The 24,964-nt window shown below is 39.9% G+C and overlaps 1 protein-coding gene across 1 annotated transcript; it reads right to left on the reverse strand.

The window, feature by feature from the left end:
* Positions 1-3,595: 3,595 nt before the first annotated feature.
* Positions 3,596-23,970, reverse strand: zgc:101540 (hsFATP2a_ACSVL_like domain-containing protein). Its single transcript, XM_029645749.2, has 10 exons — positions 23,355-23,970; positions 18,316-18,525; positions 16,453-16,611; positions 15,694-15,818; positions 13,206-13,400; positions 12,957-13,047; positions 12,255-12,453; positions 11,942-12,039; positions 9,092-9,222; positions 3,596-4,300 (listed from the first exon to the last, which is right to left on the reverse strand). Exons 1-10 carry the CDS (start codon positions 23,830-23,832, stop codon positions 4,124-4,126), a joined length of 1,863 nt encoding a protein of 620 aa, XP_029501609.1. The 5' UTR covers positions 23,833-23,970; the 3' UTR covers positions 3,596-4,123.
* Between the last annotated feature and the right edge of the window lie 994 nt (positions 23,971-24,964).

A 24,964-nucleotide genomic window follows, 5' to 3' on the forward strand; every position in this document is an offset into this window, starting at 1 on the left:
TGTACTTGAGGGGATCTGCTTTAAGGAGCGGTCCCGTCCTCTATTTGTGATGCTGGAACCTACATTCTATTGAAATGTATTTTTGTACTAATAGACTATTTATTATGGCACATCCGTATTATTTAATTTTGATATGATGATATAACACACTAGTTTTCTTTTTCCTGTGTGCCTGACATTATTTATTTTAGTTTTATTTACGTTAAATGTTTTGTTCTTTGCAACACATTTCTAAGTATAACACTGTATTAATTCATAAAATAAATAATATAAAATAAAATAATTTTTAAAAGTAGTGCTTGGTTTGAGACTTCAATCGTGAGAAGAGAGTACATTATTGAGTAGGATGCGTATAATACACACTGATCTGACTGTAGGTGTGTCTCGCTTAACAGATTTAGTGTGTAGATTTTTTTTTTCAGCTTGCTAATCTTTGGATGCAAATGCATGTCTAGAGATCCATTTACAGTAATAAGATATTTCAAACATCGACAATTCATGGTACAATTCCTTTTCGGTCTCCAAGCCTTTTACTCGTGGCTTCAAGTGTCTCATATGGTGAATGAATGGTGTACAAAGGTTACAGGTTGTCTGTCTGGTGTCTTTTCACTGATCAATGATCTCATCAGGGTCCAAAAAGGGGATAAACTAAAATACTGAGAAAAAAATATAAACGCAACATGTAAAAAAAATATTTAAAAAATGTTGGTCCTGTTTTTCATGAGCTGAAATAAAAAATTACAGAAAATGTTTCATATGCACTAAGAGTTTATTTCTCTCAAATTTAGTGCACATTTGTTTACATCCCTGTTAGTGAGCGTTTCGCCTTTTGCTCAAAATAATCCAGCCACCTGACAGGTGTGGCATTTCAAGAAGCTGATTAAACATGATTATTACACAAATGCACCTTGTGCTGGGGACAATAAGGTTACTCTAAAATGTGCATTTTAGTCACACAACAATGCCAGAGGTCTCAAGTTTTGAAGGAGTGTGCAATTGGGATGATGACTGCAGGAATGTCCACCAGAGCATGTAATGTTCATTTCTCTACCATAAGCCGCCTCAAATGTCATTTTAGGGAATTTGGCAGTACGTCCAACCTGCCTCACAACCGCAGACCACCTGTATGGCATTGTGTGGGTGAGCGGTTTGCTGAGGTCAACGTTGTGAACAGAGTGCCCCATGGTGGAGGTGGGGTTATGGTACGGACAGGCATAAGCTACAGACAACTGACACAATTGCATTTTATCAATGCACAAAAATACCATGACGAAATCCTGAGGCCCATTGTGAGGTATCTGTATTCCCAGTCATGTGACATACATAGATTAGGACCTAATCAGTTTATTTCAGTAAAACTGTAACCTAAAGCGGCTACAGCCTCAGTGTTCACAGTAAACGCACACTGGAAGTTGCACAATGTTCAAATTTGCGCTCAGCAGACCTGAAATGGCAGATAATTTTTTTGAGGGAACATTGATTACAGTTCATATGAGGAAATAAGTCAATTGAAATAAACTGATTAGGTCCTAATCTATGTATGTCACATGACTGGGAATACAGATACCTCACAATTTGCCCAGCGTCGTCCAGGTTTGGCTGGGGTAGGCCGTCATTGTAAATAACAATTTGTTCTTAACTGACTTGCCTAATTAAATTGAATTAAAAAATGTTTTAATATAGGACCAGATTTACTGTGGTCTGCCTTCAAACCAATCTCATATCCCACTTATGGTTGTTGTAGTGACATACTAGTCTGCAACCTATTTTTTATACCTTTATTTAACTACGCAAGTCAGTTAAGAACAATTTCTTATTTTCAATGACGGCCTAGGAATAGTGGGTTAACTGGGGCAGAACGACATATTTGTACCTTGTCAGCTCGGGGATTTGAACTTGCAACCTTCCGGTTACTAGTCCAACGCTCTAACCACTAGGCTACCCTGCCGCCCCTATTAAAGCACAGAACAACAGTATTGACGACACTTAGATTAAGGCCTCTATTCAATCTGTCTCGCTGAAGAGTTGCAATATTCACTTAAAGGTAATTCAAGATTGCGCCGATTTATGGAGCGTTTACCATGAATGCAGTCTCTGCTAACACAGTGTCATGACGTTGGCCTGGGGGTAGGTTTATGACAGTCATAAATACCTCTTCCCCCCTTTTTCCTCTCTCTACCCTACTGATGTTATATTTGCAAACACCTTGGTAAACATAGAGATTCTGGTAACATAAGTAGGTGGGGGGAAATGAACTATATTCTGGTAATCCGACCAAATGAACATATGTGGTGGTACTTAATGAATAGGTTGTCATCTGAGACATTCTCAACAGTGGAAAGTCTACACATCAGTGTTATCGGATTCACATGGAATTGTTGTTCAATTTAAATGTTTGAATATGAAATTATTCATGATGGGATGTGAGAATTGGGTTTTTATAAGGTTAGGGCTCTGCTCAATCAGTGGCCCGCCCCTGTGAAGGGACATGGGCTATAAAACTTTTCAAACACGCCCTCCCTTTTCCTATATATAGCCTGTTCCGAGGATGTGGGGACGACGGTCCGATGTCAGAATGGTTCAGATAATAACTACAGAACGAAGCCAACATCAGCGTGAGCTTTGGTTGCGAATGGTATGAACTTTGAACTCTTATTCACTACAGAAGTGATACCTCCTAGCCGTTGAGTTAGCAACAGCAGCTGCAAACGTTAGGAAGGAACTTACAGTATCCTGTCTACCACACAACGACGTTACTACAACGTATCCAATTTACAGAGACATTCTTAAAAGGATTAGGTTCGGCAACACTGCCTTCCATCTACCACCAACCTACCGAAGCGCAGCTCAGAGTAAATGTTTATTGCATTTTCCTTTTCCAAATGAGCGGTAATTTAGAATGCATAATATACTGTCTTTACGATAGCACAGCTTCGCCTTTGTTCCTCAGTCTTCCCGCTCTTTCACTCAAACCCAGTCCCTTTTCTTTTGTGTAACAAGCTGTCATATCTGTTCCGCCCGCTAGGGACGTTTTCCTTTATGACGTAATTTCTAATCAAGTTATGATTAATTATGTGTATATGTAATTCTGTGTGATTAGTTAGGTATTTAGTAAATAAATAATTAAACCCAATTTTGTATTGCTGATTCAACTTGTTAGCCAGGGTTCGTGAAGATAGCCAAGAATTTACAACTTTCAGATGAGACTGAATTAAGGTGACGATTAATATTGATTGCTATTGATGTAAAATGTTACTAGGTCTTTAAGAGTTTATTCGGAAGATAACAGCTCAAATATTATTTTGTGATGCCCCGACTCTCTAGTTAATTACAATTACATGATTAGCTCAATCAGGTAATATTAATTACGGATAAATTATTTTATAGAATAGCATGTCATATCACTTAATCCGGCATAGCCAAAAGACACGACAACAGGAACATTGCCTTTAAATTTCAGTAACACTGAACTTCTGCGATACGGATTGAATAGAGAGCCCTGATATCATAAATTGGTTTATAGTGACCTAATAGAATTAAACCGGTTTATAGTGTCGTCCACAATCTAGTATAAAGGAAGAAGACAAGGAAATGATTTGGGTTCATAAAGTTTTATTAACTATTCAAAAAGTACAATCAATATACTATATCAAAATATCAAGTTGTTTTCAAGCACCTTCAGATGCTAGTACCCTCTACAATATACTGTATAACTGTAAACAATATAAAGTCTGGTTAAGACCAAAAATACATCATTTTAAACATGATCAGGTTTGTTACAAAATATAATTCAAATCTATTCCCTGAGATTAGTAGACAAAGACAATGGGTTAGTCTACAGAATCATTATACCATATTATTCCCCCGTGTCATCTGTTAACAACAGACCTTGCTCCAAATACTATTGGAAATCATTTCAAATGCTGGGTGGGGTTTGCAGTTTTAGGATTATTCTATTGGTCCGTTAACCCAGGCAAGCTCAATGCACAGAGAAAAAGTATATGAAATAATCAAATAGTATTTGAAACCAGGTCTAAACATTAGACATTTAATAATTAATGCAGATTTTGTACATTAATTGGCTACCATGATTATTTTGATTTTTTAAAATCACATTTTGATTTTATAACTTAATTTCTCTGGTGTTTATGGAGGAGTATATCTCTTCGGTGAGTGGTACGTATGTTTTCTTAGCTGGATCTAAGAAGAACAGAGGATCTTGGACCACAGCTGGGTTGAAGCCCTCTTCCACCAACGTCACTTTCTTCATCTTAAATGTTCCCGTCATCTCGAAGGAGGTCTTAAGTGTTATACATAAGAATATATTTAAGATTATTTTAAGAATATTAACTCAGCAAAAAAAGAAACAGACCTTTTTCAGGACCCTGTCTTTCAAAGATAATTCGTAAAAATCCAAATAACTTCACAGATCATTGTAAAGGGTGTAAACACTGTTTCCCATGCTTGCTCAATGAACCATAAACAATTAATGAACATGCACCTGTGGAACGGTCGTTAAGACACTAACAGCTTACAGACGACAGGCAATTAAGGTCACAGTTATGAAAACTTAGGACACTAAAGAGAACTTTCAACTGACTGAAAAACACCAAAAGAAAGATGCCCAGGGTCCCTGCTCATCTGCGTGAACGTGTCTTAGGTATGAGGACTACAGATGTGGCCAGGGCAATAAATTGTAATGTCTGTACTGTGAGACGCCTAAGACAGCGCTGCAGAGAGACAGGCCAGACAGCTGATCATGCAGTGGCAGACCACGTGTAACACCTGCACAGGATCGGTACATCCGAACATCACACCTGCGGGACAGGTACAGGATGGCAACAACAACTGCCCGAGTTACACCAGGAACTCACAATCCCTCCATAAGCTGAGAGAGGCTGGACTGAGGGCTTGTAGGCCTGTTGTAAGGCAGGCCAACAACGCCGCCTATGGGCACCAACCCACCATCGCTGGACCAGACAGGACTGGCAAAAAGTGCTCTTCACTGACGAGTGACGGTTTTGTCTCACCAGGGGTGATGGTCGGATTCACGTTTATCGTCGAAGAAATGGGAGTTACACAGAGGCCTGTACTCTGGAGCGGGATCGATTTGGAGGTGGAAGGTCAGTCATAGTCTGGGGCGGTGTGTCACAGCATCATCGGACTGAGCTTGTTGTCATTGCAGGCAATCTCAACGCTGTATGTTACAGGGAAGACATCCTCCTCCCTCATGTGGTACCTTTCCTACAGGCTCATCCTGACATGACCCTCCAGCATGACAATGCCACCAGCCATACTGCTCATTCTGTCTGTGCCTGGATCTCAATCCCATTGAGCACGTCTGGGACCTATTGGATAGGGCTAGGGCCATTCCCCCCAGAAATGTCTGGGAACTTGCATGTGCCTAAAAAATCATGTCGAATGCGCTTTGGTGTTTATATATACACTACGGGTCAAAAGTTTTAGAACACCTACTCATTCAAGGGGTTTGTGGAAGAGTGGGGTAACATCTCACAGCAAGAGCTGGCAAATCTAGTGCAGTCCATGAGGAGGAGATGCACTGCAGTACTAAATGCAGCTGGTGGCCACACCAGATACTGACTAACTTTTGACCCCCCCCCTTTTGTTCAGGGACACATTATTCCATGTCTGTGGAACTTGTTCAGTTTACGTCTGTTGTTGAATCTTGTTATGTTCATACATACGTTTACACAAGTTTGCTGAAAATAAACGCAGTTGACAGTGTGAGGACGTTTCTTTTTTTGTTGAGTTTAAACACACACACAGAGTGTACAAACATTAAGTACATGTTCCTAATATTGAGTGTTTGAAGGTTCTCCCATCTCCACAGAGGAAGCTGGAGCTCTGGCAGAGTGACCATCGGGTTCCTGGTCACCTCCCTGACCAATGCCCTTTTCTCAGATTCCTCAGTTTGGCCGGGCAGCCAGCTCTAGGAAGTATTGATGGTTCCAAACTTATTACACATACATATCTCTTTTACACAAATATTCACACCCTTGAGTCAATGAATGTTAGAAGCATCTTTGGCAGAGGTGCTTCTAACAACTATTGACTCAAGTGTGAATATTTATGTATATGAGATATGGAAATGGAGGTTTGGAACCACCAAGACTTTTCCTAGAGCTGGCCGCCCGGCCAAACTGAGCAATCGGGGGAGAAGGGCCTTGGTCAGGGTGGTGTCCAAAGCCCCAGAGTTCCTCTGTGGAGATGGGAGAACCTTCCAGAAGGACAACCATCTCTGCAGCACTCCACCAATCAGGTCTTTATGGTGGAGTCGCCAGATGGAAGCCACTCTTCAGTGAAAGGCACATGAAAGCCTGCTTAGAGTTTGCCAAAAGGTACAGTTGGAGTCATTAAAACTAGTTTTTAAAACATTCCACATATTTCTTGTTAACAAACTATAGTTTTGGCAAGTCGGTTAGGACATATACTTTGTGCATGACAAGTCATTTTTCCAACAATTGTTTACAGACAGATTTCACTGTATCACAATTCCAGTGGGTCTGAAGTTTCCATACACTAAGTTGACTGTGCCTTTAAACAGCTTGGAAAATTCCTGAAAATTATGTCATGGCTTTAGAAGCTTCTGATAGGCTAATTGACATCATTTGAGTCAATTGAAGGTGTACCTGTGGATGTATTTCAAAGCCAACCTTCAAACTCAGTGCCTCTTTGCTTGACATCATGGGAAAATCAAATTAATTCAGCCAAGACCTCAGAAAATAAATTGTAGACCACAAGTCTGGTTCATCCTTGGGAGCAATTTCCAAACGCCTGAAGGGACCATGTTCATCTGTACAAACAATAGTACGTAAGTATAAACACCATGGGATACCGCAACCATCAGGAAGGAGAAGCGTTCTGTCTCCTAAATATGAACGTACTTTGTGAAAAGTGCAAATCAATCCAAGAACAACAGCAAAGGACCTTGTGAAGATGCTGGAGGAAACGGGTACAAAAGTATCTATATCCACAGTAAAACGAGTCCTATATCCAATCAAATCAAATGTATTTATAAAGCCCTTCTTGCATCAGCTGATATCTCAAAGTGCTGTCCAGAAATCGACATAACCTGAAAGGCCGCTCATCAAGGAAGAAGCCACTGCCCCAAAACCGCCATAAAAAAAAGCAAGACTACGGTTTCCAACTGCACTTGGGGACAAAGATTGTACTTTTTGGAGAAATGTCCTCTGGTCTGATGAAACAAAAATAGAACTGTTTGGCCATAATGACCATCGTTATGTTTGGAGGAAAAATGGGGAAAGCTTGCAAGCTGAAGAACACCATCCCAACCGTGAAGCACAGGGGTGGCAGCATCATGTTGTGGGGGTGCTTTGCTGCAGGAGGGACTGGTGCACTTCACAAAATAGATGGCATCATGAGGGAGAACAATTATGTGGATATATTGAAGCAACATCTCAAGCCATCAGTCAGAAAGTTTAAGCTTGGTCGCAAATAGGTCTTCCAAATGGACAATGACCCCAAGCATACTTCCAAAGTTGTGGCAAAATGGCTTAAGAACAACAAAGTCAAGTTATTGGAGTGGCCATCACAAAGCCCTGATCACAAAGCCCTGACCTCAATCCTATAGAAAATTTGTGGGCAGAACTGAAAAAGAGTATGCGAGCAAGGTGGCCTTACAACCCTGACTCAGTTACACCAGCTCTGTCAGGAGGAATGGGCCAAAAGTCACCCAATTTAATGTGGGAAGCTTGTGGAAAGCTACCTGAAACATTTGACCCAAATTAAACAATTTAAAGGCAATGCTACCGAATACTAATTGAGTGTATGTAAACTTCTGACCATCTGGGAATGTGATGGAAGAAATAAAAGCTGAAATATATCACTCTACTATTATTCTGACATTTCACATTCCTAAATTAAAGTGGTGATCCTAACTGACCTAAAACAGGGAATTTTTACTAGGATTAAATGTCAGGAATTGTGAAAAACTGAGTTTAAATGTATTTGTCTAAGGTGTATGTAAACTTCCGACTTCAAATGTACCTAAAGGACTCTCAGAGCATGAGAAACAAGATTCTCTGGTCTGATGAAACTGAGATTGAACTCTTTGGCCTGAATGCCAAGCGTCACGTCTGGAGGAAACCTGGCACTATCCCTACAGTGAAGCATTGTAGTGGCAGCATCATGCTGTGGGGATGTTTTTCAGCGTCAGGGACTGGGAGACTATTCAGGATCAAGGGAAAGATGAACGGAGCAAAGTACAGAGATCCTTGAAGAAGTCCTGAGCGCTCTGGAGCAGGTTCTCAGACTGGGGTGAAGTTTCACCTTCCAACAGGACAACGACCCTATACACACAGCCAAGACAACGCAGGAGTGGCTTCAGGACAAGTCTCTGAGCCAGAGCCCGGACTTGAACCTGATCGAACATCTCTGGAGAGACCTGAAAATAGCTATACAGCGACGTTTGTCATCCAACCTGACAGAGCTTGAGAGGATCTGCAGAGAAGAATGGGAGAAACTCCCCAAATACAGGTGTGCCAAGCTTGTAGGATCATACCTAAGAAGACACCAGGCTGTAATCACTGCCAAAGGTGCTTCAACAAAGTACAGAGTAAAGGGTCTGAATACTTATGTAAATGGGATATTTCAGTTTTTTATGTTTAATAAATCTGCAAAACATTATTGATCAAAACCTGCTCCAGAACACTCAGAACATTCTCTCAATTTCGAGTCTCATAGCCAACCGTCTGAATACTTAAATAAGTTTTTCTTAATTTTTTTTTATACATTTGCATAATGGGGCACTGTGTGTTGATTGATGATAAAAAAAATGTTTTATTTAATCCATTTTAGAATAAGGCTGTAACGTAACAAAATGTGGAATAAGTGAAGGGGTCTGAATACTTTCCGAATGCACTGTAAACAGTATACAAGTATATTTAAAGAGCTCAGTATACTTCAAGACAACAGATTTTTTCAACTTGAACGACAGAGGTGTTAAAAGAACATTTCAATAGTAAAATACCTTGATAGTTACACTGATTCAAATCATGATAACAAAGCTGACTTTTAACATGATTAAAAAGAGATGTTGGGAAAAGCTCACCTGTATTCTAATGAAGCGCGGTCTTGCGTAAGCAGGGAGGTAGCTGGCTACTTGGCTGAAGGTGCTGGCGCCGTCAAACTCTTTCCCTTCTTCTACCTTTACAGCAGCCATTCCAATCCTCCCCTCGTGACCTGGAGAAAGACAATACTCAGCCTACATTTTTTTTTTACCTTTATTTAACTAGGCAAGTCAGATAAGAACAAATTCTTATTTACAATGACGGCCTAACCCGGACGACGCTGGGCCAATTGTGCTCCGCCCTCTGGTTCCTCCCAATCACGGCCGGTTGTGATACAGCCCCGGGATCGAACCATGGTCTGAAGTGACGCCTCTAGCACTGAGATGCAGCGCCTTAGACCGCTGCGCCGCTCGGAAGCCCACATACCAAATGCCACCCAATGTAGGGCACCCATAGCCCTATAGGCCCTTGACAGAAGTAGTGCTCTCTACAGGGAATAAGGTGCATTTGGGACGCATAATCAGAGTCATGACAAGTCTATTGTATGTGTACGGATGTGAAGTCTGTTGTACGTGTAGTCTATTGTGTGTATGAATGAGTGGTCGATTGTTTGTGTAGTATATTGTACGTGTAGTCTATTGTATGTGTATTGATGAGTAGTCTATTGAACATGTAGTCTATTGTACGTGTAGTCTATTGTACGTGTAGTCTATTGTACGTGTAGTCTATTGTACGTGTATGGATGTGTAGTATCTTGCACGTGTATGGATGAATAGTCTATTGTACGTGTAGTCTATTGTACGTGTAGTCTATTGTACGTGTATGGATGTGTAGTATCTTGCACGTGTATGGATGAGTAGTCTATTGTACGTGTAGTCTATTGTACGCGTAGTCTATTGTACAAGTGTACGGATGAGCAGCCTGTTGTACGAGTCTACGGATGAGCAGCCTGTTGTACGAGTGTACGGATGAGCAGCCTGTTGTACGAGTCTACGGATGAGCAGCCTGTTGTACGAGTGTACGGATGAGCAGCAAATACAATAAACCCAATAAACTAAAACCATTATAATTCAAAACGACTGTATATTTGTTTGCCAGGAAACACAATTTTTAAATAACCTATAATACATGTTGTAAGTAACAACCTATAATATAACTAATAACATATAGTACATGTTGTAAGTAATAACCTATAGTACATGTTGTAACTAATACCCTATAGTACATGTTGTAACTAATACCCTATAGTACATGTTGTAACTAATACCCTATAGTACATGTTGTAACTAATACCATATAGTACATGTTGTAAGTAATAACCTATAGTACATGTTGTAAGTAATAACCTATAGTACATGTTGTAAGTAATAACATATAGTACATGTTGTAACTAATAACATATAGTACATGTTGTAAGTAATAACCTATAGTACATGTTGTAACTAATAACCTATAGTACATGTTGTAACTAATACCATATAGTACATGTTGTAAGTAATAACATATAGTACATGTTGTAAGTAATAACCTATAGTACATGTTGTAAGTAATAACCTATAGTACATGTTGTAAGTAATAACATATAGTACATGTTGTAACTAATAACCTATAGTACATGTTGTAACTAATACCCTATAGTACATGTTGTAACTAATACCATATAGTACATGTTGTAAGTAATAACATATAGTACATGTTGTAAGTAATAACCTATAGTACATGTTGTAAGTAATAACCTATAGTACATGTTGTAAGTAATAACATATAGTACATGTTGTAACTAATAACATATAGTACATGTTGTAAGTAATAACCTATAGTACATGTTGTAACTAATAACCTATAGTACATGTTGTAACTAATAACATATAGTACATGTTGTAACTAATACCCTATAGTACATGTTGTAACTAATAACCTATAGTACATGTTGTAAGTAATAACCTATAGTACATGTTGTAACTAATACCCTATAGTACATGTTATAACTAATAACCTATAGTACATGTTGTAAGTAATAACCTATAGTACGTTGTAACTAATAACCTATAGTACATGTTGTAACTAATACCCTATAGTACATGTTGTAACTAATACCCTATAGTACATGTTATAACTAATACCCTATAGTACATGTTGTAACTAATACCCTATAGTACATGTTGTAACTAATACCCTATAGTACATGTTGTAACTAATACCCTATAGTACATGTTGTAACTAATACCATATAGTACATGTTGTAACTAATACCCTATAGTACATGTTGTAACTAATACCCTATAGTACATGTTGTAACTAATACCCTATAGTACATGTTGTAACTAATACCCTATAGTACATGTAAGTAATAACCCATTACACATATTGTAAGTAATGACCTATAAATGTTGTATGTAATAATACATGTTGTAGGTAATAACCCATAATACATAATGTAAGTAATAACCCACAATAAATATTGTAATAACCTATCATGTAGGTAATAACCTATAATACATGGTGTAAGTAATAACCTATAAATGGTGTAAGTAATAACCCTTAATAAATGGTGTAAGTAATAACCTATAAATGGTGTAAGTAATAACCTATAAATGGTGTAAGTAATAACCTATAAATGGTGTAAGTAATAACCTATAATAAATGTTGTAAGTAATAACCTATAATAATGTAAGTAATAACCTATAATAATGTAAGTAATAACCTATAATAATGTAAGTAATAACCTATAATAATGTAAGTAATAACCTATAATAATGTAAGTAATAACCCATAATAATGTAAGTAATAACCTATAATAATGTAAGTAATAACCCATAATAATGTAAGTAATAACCTATAACTTAGTAGCTGTTAACAATCTAAATCTGACCATATAGATTCATATTTACCTTCAACTTTCACACCATATACATTAGCCTCCTCGATGCAGTCCACCATTGTGAGGATATCAGCCACTTCAGTTGTAGCAACATTCTCGCCTTTCCACCTGAAATAACAAAACACATTTCCATGTTGGTCAGCCCCAAGAGATGTTTGGCAGCCCCAAGAGATGTGTAATTCAAACCCTGAGTGACATACTGTGGAGGGTTGGAAAATTCTGATACCTTTACCGGAATTCCCAGGTTTTCCAGATTATTTCCTTCTGATTTTCCAACTGGCATTTCTGGAAAACCTGGGAATTTTGTCAACCGTATTGCCTACCTGAACGTGTCACCAACCCGATCCTGAAACTGAACAAAGTTTTGTTCATCGATCCTCAACAGGTCTCCAGTGTTGAAGTACAGGTCACCTTTCTGTAAAACGTCTCTCAGTCTCTTCTTCTCCGTCTGCTGGTCGTTACCAGCGTAACCAACAAAGGGAGATCTCTTAGTTATCCTTCCAACCAAAAGTCCAGCCTCACCTAAAAAATAAAGAAAGGAAGATGAGGATAATGATGCTGATGCTCCCAATATTTATTTTCAGAACTATGTATCAAGCGACTAAGGAGCACTGATCTGGGATCAGACCCCCGACCCGACCCCCCCCCGTAAATGTAAACATATGCATTGTTATCTAAGAACTGACCATAAAGCAGTCCTATTGACTGATAAGAACCTGGAGCCGTATGTGATTGCAAAGACGACATTGGGTCATACTTTACCCAATGTTGTTCTGTCAACAATATAAAACAGGACCCAATCCATGTCACACGGTGTCCAAAGCTAGACAGTTCACATTTCTACAATGTAGAAAATAGTAGAAAAACCCTTGAATGACTTGGACCCAATCCATGTCCCAGTCTGCCTTAAACTAAAGTAACTTTGATAGACATCAGATTACAAACAGAGTGTCCAAAGCTAGACAGTTCACAGATTTTATGTCAGTGGGGTAAAAGTCAACAGAATTGATTTTTTTAAATGGTACCTTTCATTGCTTGGATACACAGACCCTTGGAGTTCCTAACAGGTTCCTCCTTCTCAATGTCAAATTTGATCAAAGTATAGGGGAACAGTCTCTGAAAGTGAAACACAATTACCCCAAAAATATATATATATAAAACAAAAATCTGTTGGGGCGGCACATCATTTACACATCAGGTAGTGATTTGAATCCATATGTGATCCACGTGTGGTTATCCTGGTTTCATTGTGTTGAGGTCAGATCACTACCTACCCTGTGGAGAAAGTTGACTCGTCCAACCACTCCGATCTTGTTGGTGTAGTTGATGAAGCCGATGTTGCCCTCGGTGGCAGCGTACAGTTCCCTGACAGCTACGTCTCCAAAACGATTCAGAAACTCTCTCCAGATGTCTGTACGGACGCCGTTGCCGATGGCAATACGCACTTTATGGTCCTTCTCGTTGTCTTTCTGAAAATAGAAACGGGACGGAGATGGATGTGTCTATTGAGTAGGATATCATTTCACACAGTCGGAGGTCAGAAAATAACAATTACAGGGTGGTGAAGTGTTTACAATATATTTTCTCCAATTAAAAGCAGTTAAATGCAACTTTGCTAGGTCATCTGAGTTTTTTTTTAACAGACCTAAGGCAATAACTGTAACTTTAAAATAAAACCTATAGTCGTACACTATTATGCCAGACTTACTACATATACTAAACACGTGTAATTTAGCAGACACTCTTATTTTTGATTAAATGTAACCTTTATTTCACGAGGCAAGTCAGTTAAGAACAAATTATTTTGTACAATGACGGCCTACTCCGGCCAAACCCTAACTCGGACGACGCTGGGCCAATTGTCCACCGCCCTGTGGGCCTCCATCACGGCCGGTTGTGATACAGCCTGGAATCGAACTAATGAGATGCAGTGCTTTAGACAGCTGTGCCACTCGGGAGCCCTACAGTAGTAGCTTTGATAGACATCGTATTATAAACACACACACAGAGTGTCCAAAGTTGGCAGGTACTCTACCGGTCTAAAGTTTTAGAAACACCTCCTCATTCAAGGGTTTTTCTTTCTTTTACTATTTTCTACATTGTAGAATAATAGCGAAGACATCAAAACCATGAAGTAACCAAAAAAAGTGTTAAACAAATAAATATATTTTAGATTCTTCAAATAGCCACCCTTTGCCTTCATGACAGCTTTGTACACGCTTGGCATTCTCTCAACCAGCTTCAGCTGGAATGCTTTTCCAACAGTCTTGACGGAGTTCCCATATATGCTGAGCACTTGTTGGCTGCTTTTCCTTCACTCTGCTGTCCAACTCATCCCAAACCATCTCAAATGGGTTGAGTTCGGGGGATTGTGGAGGCCAAGTCCTCTGATGCAGCACTCCATCACTCTCCTTCTTGGTAAAATAGCCCTCACACAGCCTGGAAGTGTGTTGTGTCATTGTCCTGTTGAAAAACAAATGATAGTCCCACTAAGCCCAAACCAGATGGGATGGCGTATCGCTGCAGAATGCTGTGGTAGCCATGCTGGTATGCATCCAAGTATGCCTTGAATTCTAAATATATCACAGACAGTGTCATCAGCAAAGCACCCCCACACCATCACACCTCCTCCTCCATGCTTTACGGTGGGAACCACACATGCGGAGATCATCCGTCCATCCACACGGATGGAACCAAAAATTGGAACCAAACATTTCAAATTTGGACTCCAGACCAAAGGACCAGTCTAATGTCCATTGCTCGTGTTTCTTGGCCCAAGCAAGTCTCTTCTTCTTATTGGTGTCCTTTAGTAGTGGATTCTTTGCAGCAATTTGACCATGAAGGCCTGATTCGCGCAGTCTCCTCTGAACAGTTGATGTTGAGATGTGTCTGTTACTTGAACTCTGTGAAGCAGTTATTTGGGCTGCAATTTCTGAGGCGGGTAACATTAATGAACTTATCCTCTGCAGCAGAGGTAACTCTGGGTCTTCCTTTCTTGTGGCGGTCCTCATGAGAGCCAGTTTCATCATAGCGCTTGATGGTTTTTGCGACTGCACTTGAAGAAACTTTCAAAGTTCATGAAATGTTCCATATTGACTGATCTTCATGTCTTAAAGTAATGATGGACTGTCGTTTCTCTTTGCTTAATTGAGCTGTTCTTGCCATAATATGGACTTGGTCTTTTGCCAAATAGGGCTATCTTCTGTATACCTTGTCACAACACAACTGATTGGCTCAAATGCATTAAGGAAAGAAATTCCACAAATTAACTTTTGAGAAGGCACACCTGTTACTTGAAATGCATTCCAGGTGACTTCCTCTTGAAGCTGGTTGAAGGGTGGCTACTCTGAAGAATCTCAAATATAAAATATATTTTGATTTGTTTAACACTTTTTTGGTTACTACATGATTCCATATGTTATGTTATTTCATAGTTTCAATGTCTTCACTATCATTCTACAATGTAGAAAATAGTAGAAAAACCCTTGAATGAGTAGGTGTTCTAAAACCTTTGACCGGTAGAGTAAATCCAGGGTCGGTCAACAAGAAAATCTAATTTAGTGAATAAACTACGGCCCTGTACAGAAAGCAGTTGCAACATGATGCTGCTCCCAAATTCACCCCTGTCTCATTCTCACGTTGGGAAACATTTTCGTACTGGTCCCCAGTGGGAAATCGAACCCACAACCCTGACATTGCAAGCGCCATACTCTACCAACTGAGCCACACAAGGATCGGTGTCCTAGACGAGGTGTCCTTTACCATGGGTGTGTTGCAGAGGTATCTCATGGTCTCTCCGATGTACTGCATCACTGTTACATGATGTTTCCTACAGTCCTCCCAGAACTGAGATGCTGAAAACTTTCTTCTCAGAACAACTGTTATGCCTGGTATAAAAGAGACAGATGATGTAACAGATTGGGTATTTAATCATATATCCTGATTAACTTACACCATCTTATTTAGGACATGTTTTAAAAGTAGACCAAAGTCATCTTTTCACTGTGCAACACGAAACATGTCGAACTCCTATGTGGAATGTATGAGTGTGAAAACTACTAATGTGTCTAATGGCTTCGTTCATCATGTGATACACTCTGCTCTGATTGGCTTCGTTCATCATGTGATACACTCTGCTCTGATTGGTTTCGTTCATCATGCGATACACTCTGCTCTGATTGGCTTCGTTCATCATGCGATACACTCTGCTCTGATTGGCTTCGTTCATCATGTGATACACTCTGCTCTGATTGGCTTCGTTCATCATGCGATACACTCTGCTCTGATTGGCTTCGTTCATCATGCAATACACTCTGCTCTGATTGGCTTCGTTCATCATGCAATACACTCTGCTCTGATTGGCTTCGTTCATCATGCAATACACTCTGCTCTGATATGTAGAGTATGACTCAATTCTGTATGGTTTATTTGAATAGGGGGCAGATACAAACACATTGACACGTTAAATAAACAATCTGACAACTCATTCCTAGCATTTCAAAATATGAGTCGTAACGTTACCCCTCTCGATGGCCCCAGCGAGTCCAATGAGGAAGCCTGCGCTGTGATACAGAGGCAGGTTGATATAGAACACATCCTCGGACGTCACTCCTGAGACGGCTTGGATAAAAGACGCAGTCCACACCCTCTCCTGGGTCACCAGAGCCGCTTTAGGTAGACCTACAGTCAGATAGGACAGTGGGTTATCTATAGACAATAGGTAGACCTACAGTCAGATAACCCACTGTCCTATCTATAGACAATAGGTAGACCTACAGTCAGATAGGACAGTGGGTTATATATAGACAATAGGTAGACCTACAGTCAGATAACCCACTGTCCTATCTATAGACAATAGGTAGACCTACAGTCAGATAACCCACTGTCCTATCTATAGACAATAGGTAACCTATAACCTACAGTCAGATAGGACAGTGGGTTATCTATAGACAATAGACAGTGCATTGAATGACGTATTCCTAACAAATCTTACCCCCAGGAAACAATTCAATAGGTATAAGCAACAACAACAACAAAATTTATTTCAGATTTACATGAAGTGCCTACATCCAAATTCATCCATTAGGGGACTAGGAGCCCTTTCCAGAAACCATCCCCAGCTCCTTCCTGCCCTAGTCCCAGGGCTGGAAGGAGTGGTAGCAGTGGTTCTTGAGGTGTAGAAGAGGACTGAGAAGTAGAGGAGGACCAAGGTTCTTACCAGTGGGTCCTGAGGTGTAGAGGAGGACTGAGGTTCTTACCAGTGGGTCCTGAGGTGTAGAGGAGGACCAAGGTTCTTACCAGTGGGTCCTGAGGTGTAGAGGAGGACTGAGGTTCTTACCAGTGGGTCCTGAGGTGTAGAGGAGGACCAAGGTTCTTACCAGTGGTCCCTGAGGTGTAGAGGAGGACTGAGGTGTAGAGGAGGACTGAGGTTCTTACCAGTGGTTCCTGAGGTGTAGAGGATGACTGGGGTTCTTACCAGTGGTCCCTGAGGTGTAGTGGAGGACTGAGGTTCTTACCAGTGGGTCCTGAGGTGTAGAGGAGGACCAAGGTTCTTACCAGTGGTCCCTGAGGTGTAGAGGAGGACTGAGGTGTAGAAGAGGACCGAGGTTCTTACCAGTGGGTCCTGAGGTGTAGAGGAGGACCAAGGTTCTCACCAGTGGTTCCTGAGGTGTAGAGGAGGACTGAGGTTCTTACCAGTGGTTCATGAGGTGTAGAGGAGGACTGGGGTTCTTACCAGTGGTCCCTGAGGTGTAGTGGAGGACTGAGGTTCTTACCAGTGGGTCCTGAGGTGTAGAGGAGGACCAAGGTTCTTACCAGTGGTTCCTGAGGTGTAGAGGAGGACTGACGTTCTTACCAGTGGTTCCTGAGGTGTTGAGGAGGACTGAGGTGTAGAGGAGGACTGAGGTTCTTACCAGTGGTTGCTGAGGTGTAGAGGAGGACTGAGGTTCTTACCAGTGGTTCCTGAGGTGTAGTGGAGGACTGAGGTGTAAAGGAGGACCATGGTTCTTACCAGTGGTTCCTGAGGTGTAGAGGAGGACTGGGGTTCTTACCAGTGGTTCCTGAGGTGTAGAGGAGGACTGAGGTTCTTACCAGTGGTTCCTGAGGTGTAGTGGAGGACTGAGGTGTAAAGGAGGACCATGGTTCTTACCAGTGGTTCCTGAGGTGTAGAGGAGGACTGGGGTTCTTACCAGTGGTTCCTGAGGTGTAGAGGAGGACTGAGGTTCTTACCAGTGGTTCCTGAGGTGTAGTGGAGGACTGAGGTGTAAAGGAGGACCATGGTTCTTACCAGTGGTTCCTGAGGTGTAGAGGAGGACTGGGGTTCTTACCAGTGGTTCCTGATGTGTAGTGGAGGACTGAGGTGTAAAGGAGGACCATGGTTCTTACCAGTGGTCCCTGAGGTGTAGATGTAGATCGCAGGGCTCTTGCTGGTGATGTTGGCCCTGAGGTCAGCTGACAGGGGAGTGTCTGAGGCCTGGGTGATATGTTCTGAGAGGGGGTTGATGCCTTCTACACTGCACTCCTCTGACAAGAGGTACACAGAGATACCCTGCTGTTTTAGTGTAGGGAGAACCTCCTCCACTGCCTCTTTCAGCTCTGTAGGATACAGGGAAGGAGAGAGGGAGAGAGACAGACAGGGAGAGACAGAGGGAGACACACATGTAGAGAGAGACAGACAGGGAGAGACAGACAGAGGGAGACACACGTAGAGAGAGAGACACACATGTAGAGACAGACAGGGAGAGACAGACAGACAGGGAGAGACACATGTAGAGAGAGACAGGCAGGCAGGTGATGTTACTCTCAACTCCTTAGACCAGGTTCCCCACCTGGTGCCCTGGAGGTGATTTTATTTGGCCCCCCAAGTTTTCTGAGATGGGTTTTTTTTTTGGACATAAAATACCAGCAAATCAGCTTCAAGTGATTTTATTTTATGGAAATCTGTTGCAATATATTTCCTTTGATAATAGAGAGATAAATATGATTGTATACAGATGTAAGCAAGGTTTGAAATAATGTTTTAGTCAAATATATATTTGGGCTTCTTGCAGTCTACAAATTATTAGCAATTATGTTCAGGTCCTCCATTGAGAAATGCCTGGGGTTTCTACACTACATACCAGAACATGTCTTGCTGTCAGCCCCTCAGAAGATCAACCTTGAGCAACGTGCCAAATGAGGGCTTATGTTACATTCCTAGTAGAATTCATTGCTAATAGAATACATTGCTTGTAAAATACAGCATTAAACATTCCAATAGAATACATTCCTAATAGACTGGCCAAACATGTGTTTCTAAAAATGAATTCATTATTATGTCATTTTAAGTCATTATTTTGAACATTTTATATTATATTATATTATACAGCCTAAATTTGACATGTATAGGCATGTTGTTGAAGAGCTGTTGACATCCTGAGCGCTCCTGCCAGACTGTAGCGTGTCTCAAATACTTCACAATGTCTTTCTTAAAACAATAATAATAATAATAAATGATAATAATAATAATAATAATAATAATAATAATAATAATGATAATAATGATAATAAATGATAATAATAATAATAATAATAATAATAACAATGATAATAATAATAATACCAATAATAAATAATGATAAATGATAATAATAATAATAATAATAATAACAATGATAATAATAATAATACCAATAATAAATAATGATAACAATAATAACAATGATGATAATAATACCAATGATAATAATAATAAATGATAATAATAATAATAATAATAATAACAATGATAATAATAATAATACCAATAATAAATAATGATAACAATAATAACAATGATGATAATAATACCAATGATAATAATGATAAATGATAATAATAATAATAATGATAATAATAATAATAATAATAATAATAATGATAATAATAATAATGATAATAATAATAATGATGATAATAATAATAATACCAATAATAATAATAATAATAAATGATAATAATACCAATGATAATAATGATAATAATAATAAATGATAATAATACCAATGATAATAATGATAATAATAATACATGATAATAATACCAATGATAATAATGATAATAATAATAATGATAATAATACCAATGATAATAATGATAATAATAATAAATGATAATAATAATAATAATGATAATAATATACCAATAATAATAATAATAAATGATAATAATAATGATAACAATAATAACAATGATGATAATAATACCAATAATAATAATAATAAATGATAATAATAATGATAACAATAATAACAATGATGATAATAATACCAATAATAATAACGTAATAACAATGATAATAACAATAACGATAATATACTAATAACATCAACAATATAACCCAAATAATGTGTATTCGTTCCTTCCTAGGCTACCCGGCTTGCTTCTGACTGATTTAGAGTTAGTATGCTGTTTAATAGCCTGTTGAAATGTTTAACATGAATTGATAATGACAGAATGACACATTACTTCCCACGCAGTACACGCTTTGTGTCCTCCGCTATGGGTTGTAGCGCAGCCCTTATCATCCTCCGCTATAGGTTGTAGCGCAGCCCTTATCATCCTCCGCTATAGGTTGTAGCGCAGCCCTTATCATCCTCCGCTATGGGTTGTAGCGCAGCCCTTATCATCCTCCGCTATGGGTTGTAAGCGCAGCCCTTATCCTCCGCTATAGGTTGTAGCGCAGCCCTTATCCCCCGCTATAGGTTGTAGCGCAGCCCTTATCCTCCGCTATAGGTTGTAGCGCAGCCCTTATCCTCCGCTATAGGTTGTAGCGCAGCCCTTATCATAGACACAAACCTAAGATATCGGAGTCACGTCTTTCCATTTTACAGCTGGTTTCTAGTCCTGGTTATAACTTAACATACCAAGCCCTTCACTCACTGACACCGGGATATTTAAAGGAGTACATGGTGACTGAAGGAATTGGCTGAAACATCTATGGATAGAGACTATAATTTTGTCTGTCAAACAAATAGGCCTCGGTCTTATTCCTTGAATATGAAGAAATTGGTTCCAACACAAAACAACTCTTGTTGTTCGTAGCTTAAAGTCAAATTAAGACTTTTCATCTTTAGGACTCCTAGAATTAGCCAACTTTCAGCACCCATGCGCTGTCCATCTCCCCCTCTACCGCTTCATAACACGGTCAATTATATCCGTGCTATTTCTATGTACATATTTCCAAATGAAATCCAATTCAATTACTTGGAATAATGTTGACTGCAAACGGATTCATGTTAACATATTTAGCAAAGATGGGATGGGTCTACATTTAGTCATTTCGTTTCTGTAAGCCGTTTAACAAACTATGACGGACAAACATTGGAGTTGATTCCAAAGGTAATACATTAAAGACCATACACAACTTGAAACAACCACATATTTAGTCATGGAGCACGTTCTGATTGGCCAGTGAGGGACCAAGCCTCGACACACGCACAACCCAGCCCATTCACGCCACAGACAGCACTGCTCCGGATAAAAATACAAATAAATGTTTTTAACGAGGCAAGTCAGTTAAGAACAAATTCTTATTTACAATGACGCCTACCCCGGCCAAAACCGGGCGACGCTGGGCCAATTGTGCGCCGCCCTATGGGACTCCCAAAAACGTTCGGATGTGATACAGCCTAGAATCAAACCAGGGGCTGTAGTGACGCCTCTTGCACTGAGATGCAGTGCCTTTAGACCACTGCGCCACTCGGGAGCCCCAGTGAAAAGCTAAAAAAGCATTAGACACGCCCCCAAACCTATAGCCAGCGTTTAAAGATTTACCATTGTGCTAATAAGTGTGTTAATCAATTACAAAGTACATGATCCTCCCCCTGCTCGAAGTGTTAAAATACTAAACCCTCCCAACTAACTGAAATTGAAAAATGATGACCCTCCCCCATTTCCCTCTGGGTAAAAAAATGTGTACATTTTGACCACTCCCTAACTGTAAATCGGGCAAATAGTCTACACGCCAATTGTCTTTGAGAACGGGCAGAAAAGTTTACTTCAATATGTGGGAGGCAAAAAATACGATATCGGAGTTTAATTCAATAAGGGAAATGCTGAGAAATGGAGAGTTGATTTGGTTAACAGGTACACGAAGAAGATAGCAGTACCTGCTATGGTATGTGTGATGATTGTGAGGCACTATACAAATTCGACAGTCACGAGATGGGTTTGTTCAAGTGAACTGTAGCCTACTTTTCAGATGGGTTAAATGGAAACTGACATCTGGACACTTACTGAATGTCTGTAACCTCTCACATAGCCTTAATATGAACTCCTGCAGAATTAAACATTTCTTGCAGTAAATTATACATCAAATGTAATAAATGTTTACTCGGGAACAGGAGTGGGGAAATCTGATTTATTTCAGTATCTGGAGAATATAAACGCTCAGATACTGTCTGTAGTAGAGGTGCTATCTTAAAAAGCAGTATTTTAAGCCACATAAAATATAAATCCAAGCCGAACTGAAAATGTGTCAGAAACATGTTGGGTCGTTTTTTCAAAGCTTTATATTTCCTTACAACCGGTCAAATGTATGTCACTTCGAAAAATCTCCCCAGTCCCGAAACTCCGCGAAAGTTGACAGGAAATTTTACCGATGTCAATTAGATTGCAGCTTTCCTTCTATTAATCTGGTGAGCAAGGGTTTATTTAATCTTCTATGGCAACATACTGTACAATGACAGAATAGAAGTTGACTAACAAATAGCCTAAACAAATGTCGGAAATTACAAACAGAAACATATATAGTCGGACAGAAAAAAAATCATGCACCCCTTGCAAAAACAAATCGCTCACCTAAAGCACATTTTCTATATTAGTGGTTATTAAAGGCCTCAGATGTTCACTTTATCTCATTTAGTCAGGCGGTTGTGGATGGGTTATTAGCTACCGCTACTGCGAGCGGCTGACCCGGGCACCACTATGGCGAACACATTTCTGATGTCAAGTAGTTTACAGTGAGAGTCGGTCTTACTAATGGAACACACTAGTATAATGATTGCCGTTTAGGGTTTTTGAAATATATACGGTAGGCCTACCCCTAGACTAGTGCCTAGTAGTCTAGAAACACATGCACCCCAACCTTAAGGGTTTCACTAGTTACCTCAGCCATAGTCACAATTAGCTATATGTTTTTTTGGTCTTAATAGAAGGTTAGTCATAAGGTTAACAGTGTGGTTAGGTTTCAAATCATATGTTTAATAATATAACTTGTAGGAATATGCGGAGTTTAGCCATAATTATGGCTTTGTGGCCGTGGTTACTAGTGACAAACCGACCCTATCCTTTACCTACGCGTGTGTCGTGAACAGCATTAGCGTGAGCAAACAGTGGAATATAGTAGGGTCGCCTTCAAAATAAAAGTCCCACATTGAAACTGTTGAACATAGTGGAATCCTTACCTGCCGCCGCGATGATCACTTTGGCCCCACAGCATGAGAAACAGTGTAGCAGAGATTTTGACCGTATGTTGAAGTTTAGCAGAGCGGTTGCACAGCCCAGTTTGGCCAGGCCCAGCCAAATCCACGCGTAAGAGGGTTCGTTCCCCATAAAGAGAGCTACCGTGTCCCCCTCTTTTAGATTAGCGTGAGTCTTCAAGGCTCTGGCAACCTTGTTACTCTGCTTATCCACCTCGATGTAAGAATGGGATGTCCCCTCAAAATGCATAAACGTTTTATTCGGTTGTTTCTTCACCGTGTCCAAAAAGCAGTCCAAAATGCTATAGAAAGGATTTTTCTTTTTGTATTTTTGCAGCCTGATTCCAAGTTTGATTGCTCTGAAGATATATGAACAGTCTTGGCCAAAGTATGGATCGAATAACGTTTTCAGAAGAAAGGGCAAAACAGCCAATCCGGCTATGATTGTAAACCAAATGTACATTTTGTAGCTGCGGGTTACAGACGCACGTGCCGCTGAGAATTAGAAGGTTGTAGAACTACCTCCAAAAAACGGAACGTTATAAAGTAACAAATGGGTGGCAAAGTTCAATCCGAAATCCCGACCTCGCATAACAAGCAGCCCTAGTGCAGTGGGCGGTGTACATGTTCTCCATAATTCCTCCCCCTGCGGGTTGCCAGATTGAGTTTATTGAACATTTAACTGATATTTCACATGAACAAAAAAAAGAAGAAAAAAATCTGATATGATCAAGAATTATGTACATATGGCTCAAATTAAAATAAACAGCTGATAATCGTCTGTTACTGGCAAGCAGCTGGAAATACCATTTACAAACGTCATTCAATACAGAAAGAATATGGCAACCAATGCCCTGCAACAACCTTTGAGCGAGCCTAGTGGGCGGGCACATCACCCAACCAGTAGTTCAGCACTGATTGGATAAGACTTATGAAAGACCCTTGTGAAAGGAACGCTGGAGTTGTGAGCTAATATTCATTGTGCCATGTGTACAGATGTTGTTTTAGACAGTAAAGTAGCCTAGTAGAGCCTGATTCAGCAGATAGTAGAGTAGCATAGTAGAGCCTGATTCAGTAGACAGTAGAGGAACATAGTAGAGCCTGATTCAGTAGACAGTAGAGGAACATAGTAGAGCCTGATTCAGTACAGTAGAGGAACATAGTAGAGCCTGATTCAGTACAGTAGAGGAACATAGTAGAGCCTGATTCAGTACAGTAGAGGAACATAGTAGAGCCTGATTCAGTACAGTAAAGGAACATAGTAGAGCCTGATTCAGTACAGTAGAGGAACATAGTAGAGCCTGATTCAGTACAGTAGAGGAACATAGTAGAGCCTGATTCAGCAGATAGTAGAGTAGCATAGTAGAGCCTGATTCAGTAGACAGTAGAGGAACATAGTAGAGCCTGATTCAGTAGACAGTAGAGGAACATAGTAGAGCCTGATTCAGTAGAGTAGCATAGTAGAGCCTGATTCAGTACAGTAGAGGAACATAGTAGAGCCTGATTCAGTAGACAGTAGAGGAACATAGTAGAGCCTGATTCAGTAGACAGTAGAGGAACATAGTAGAGCCTGATTCAGTAGACAAACATAGTAG

The sequence above is a fragment of the Oncorhynchus nerka genome, linkage group LG17 (assembly GCF_034236695.1).
Source record: "Oncorhynchus nerka isolate Pitt River linkage group LG17, Oner_Uvic_2.0, whole genome shotgun sequence".
NCBI classification, from domain to species: domain Eukaryota; kingdom Metazoa; phylum Chordata; class Actinopteri; order Salmoniformes; family Salmonidae; genus Oncorhynchus; species Oncorhynchus nerka.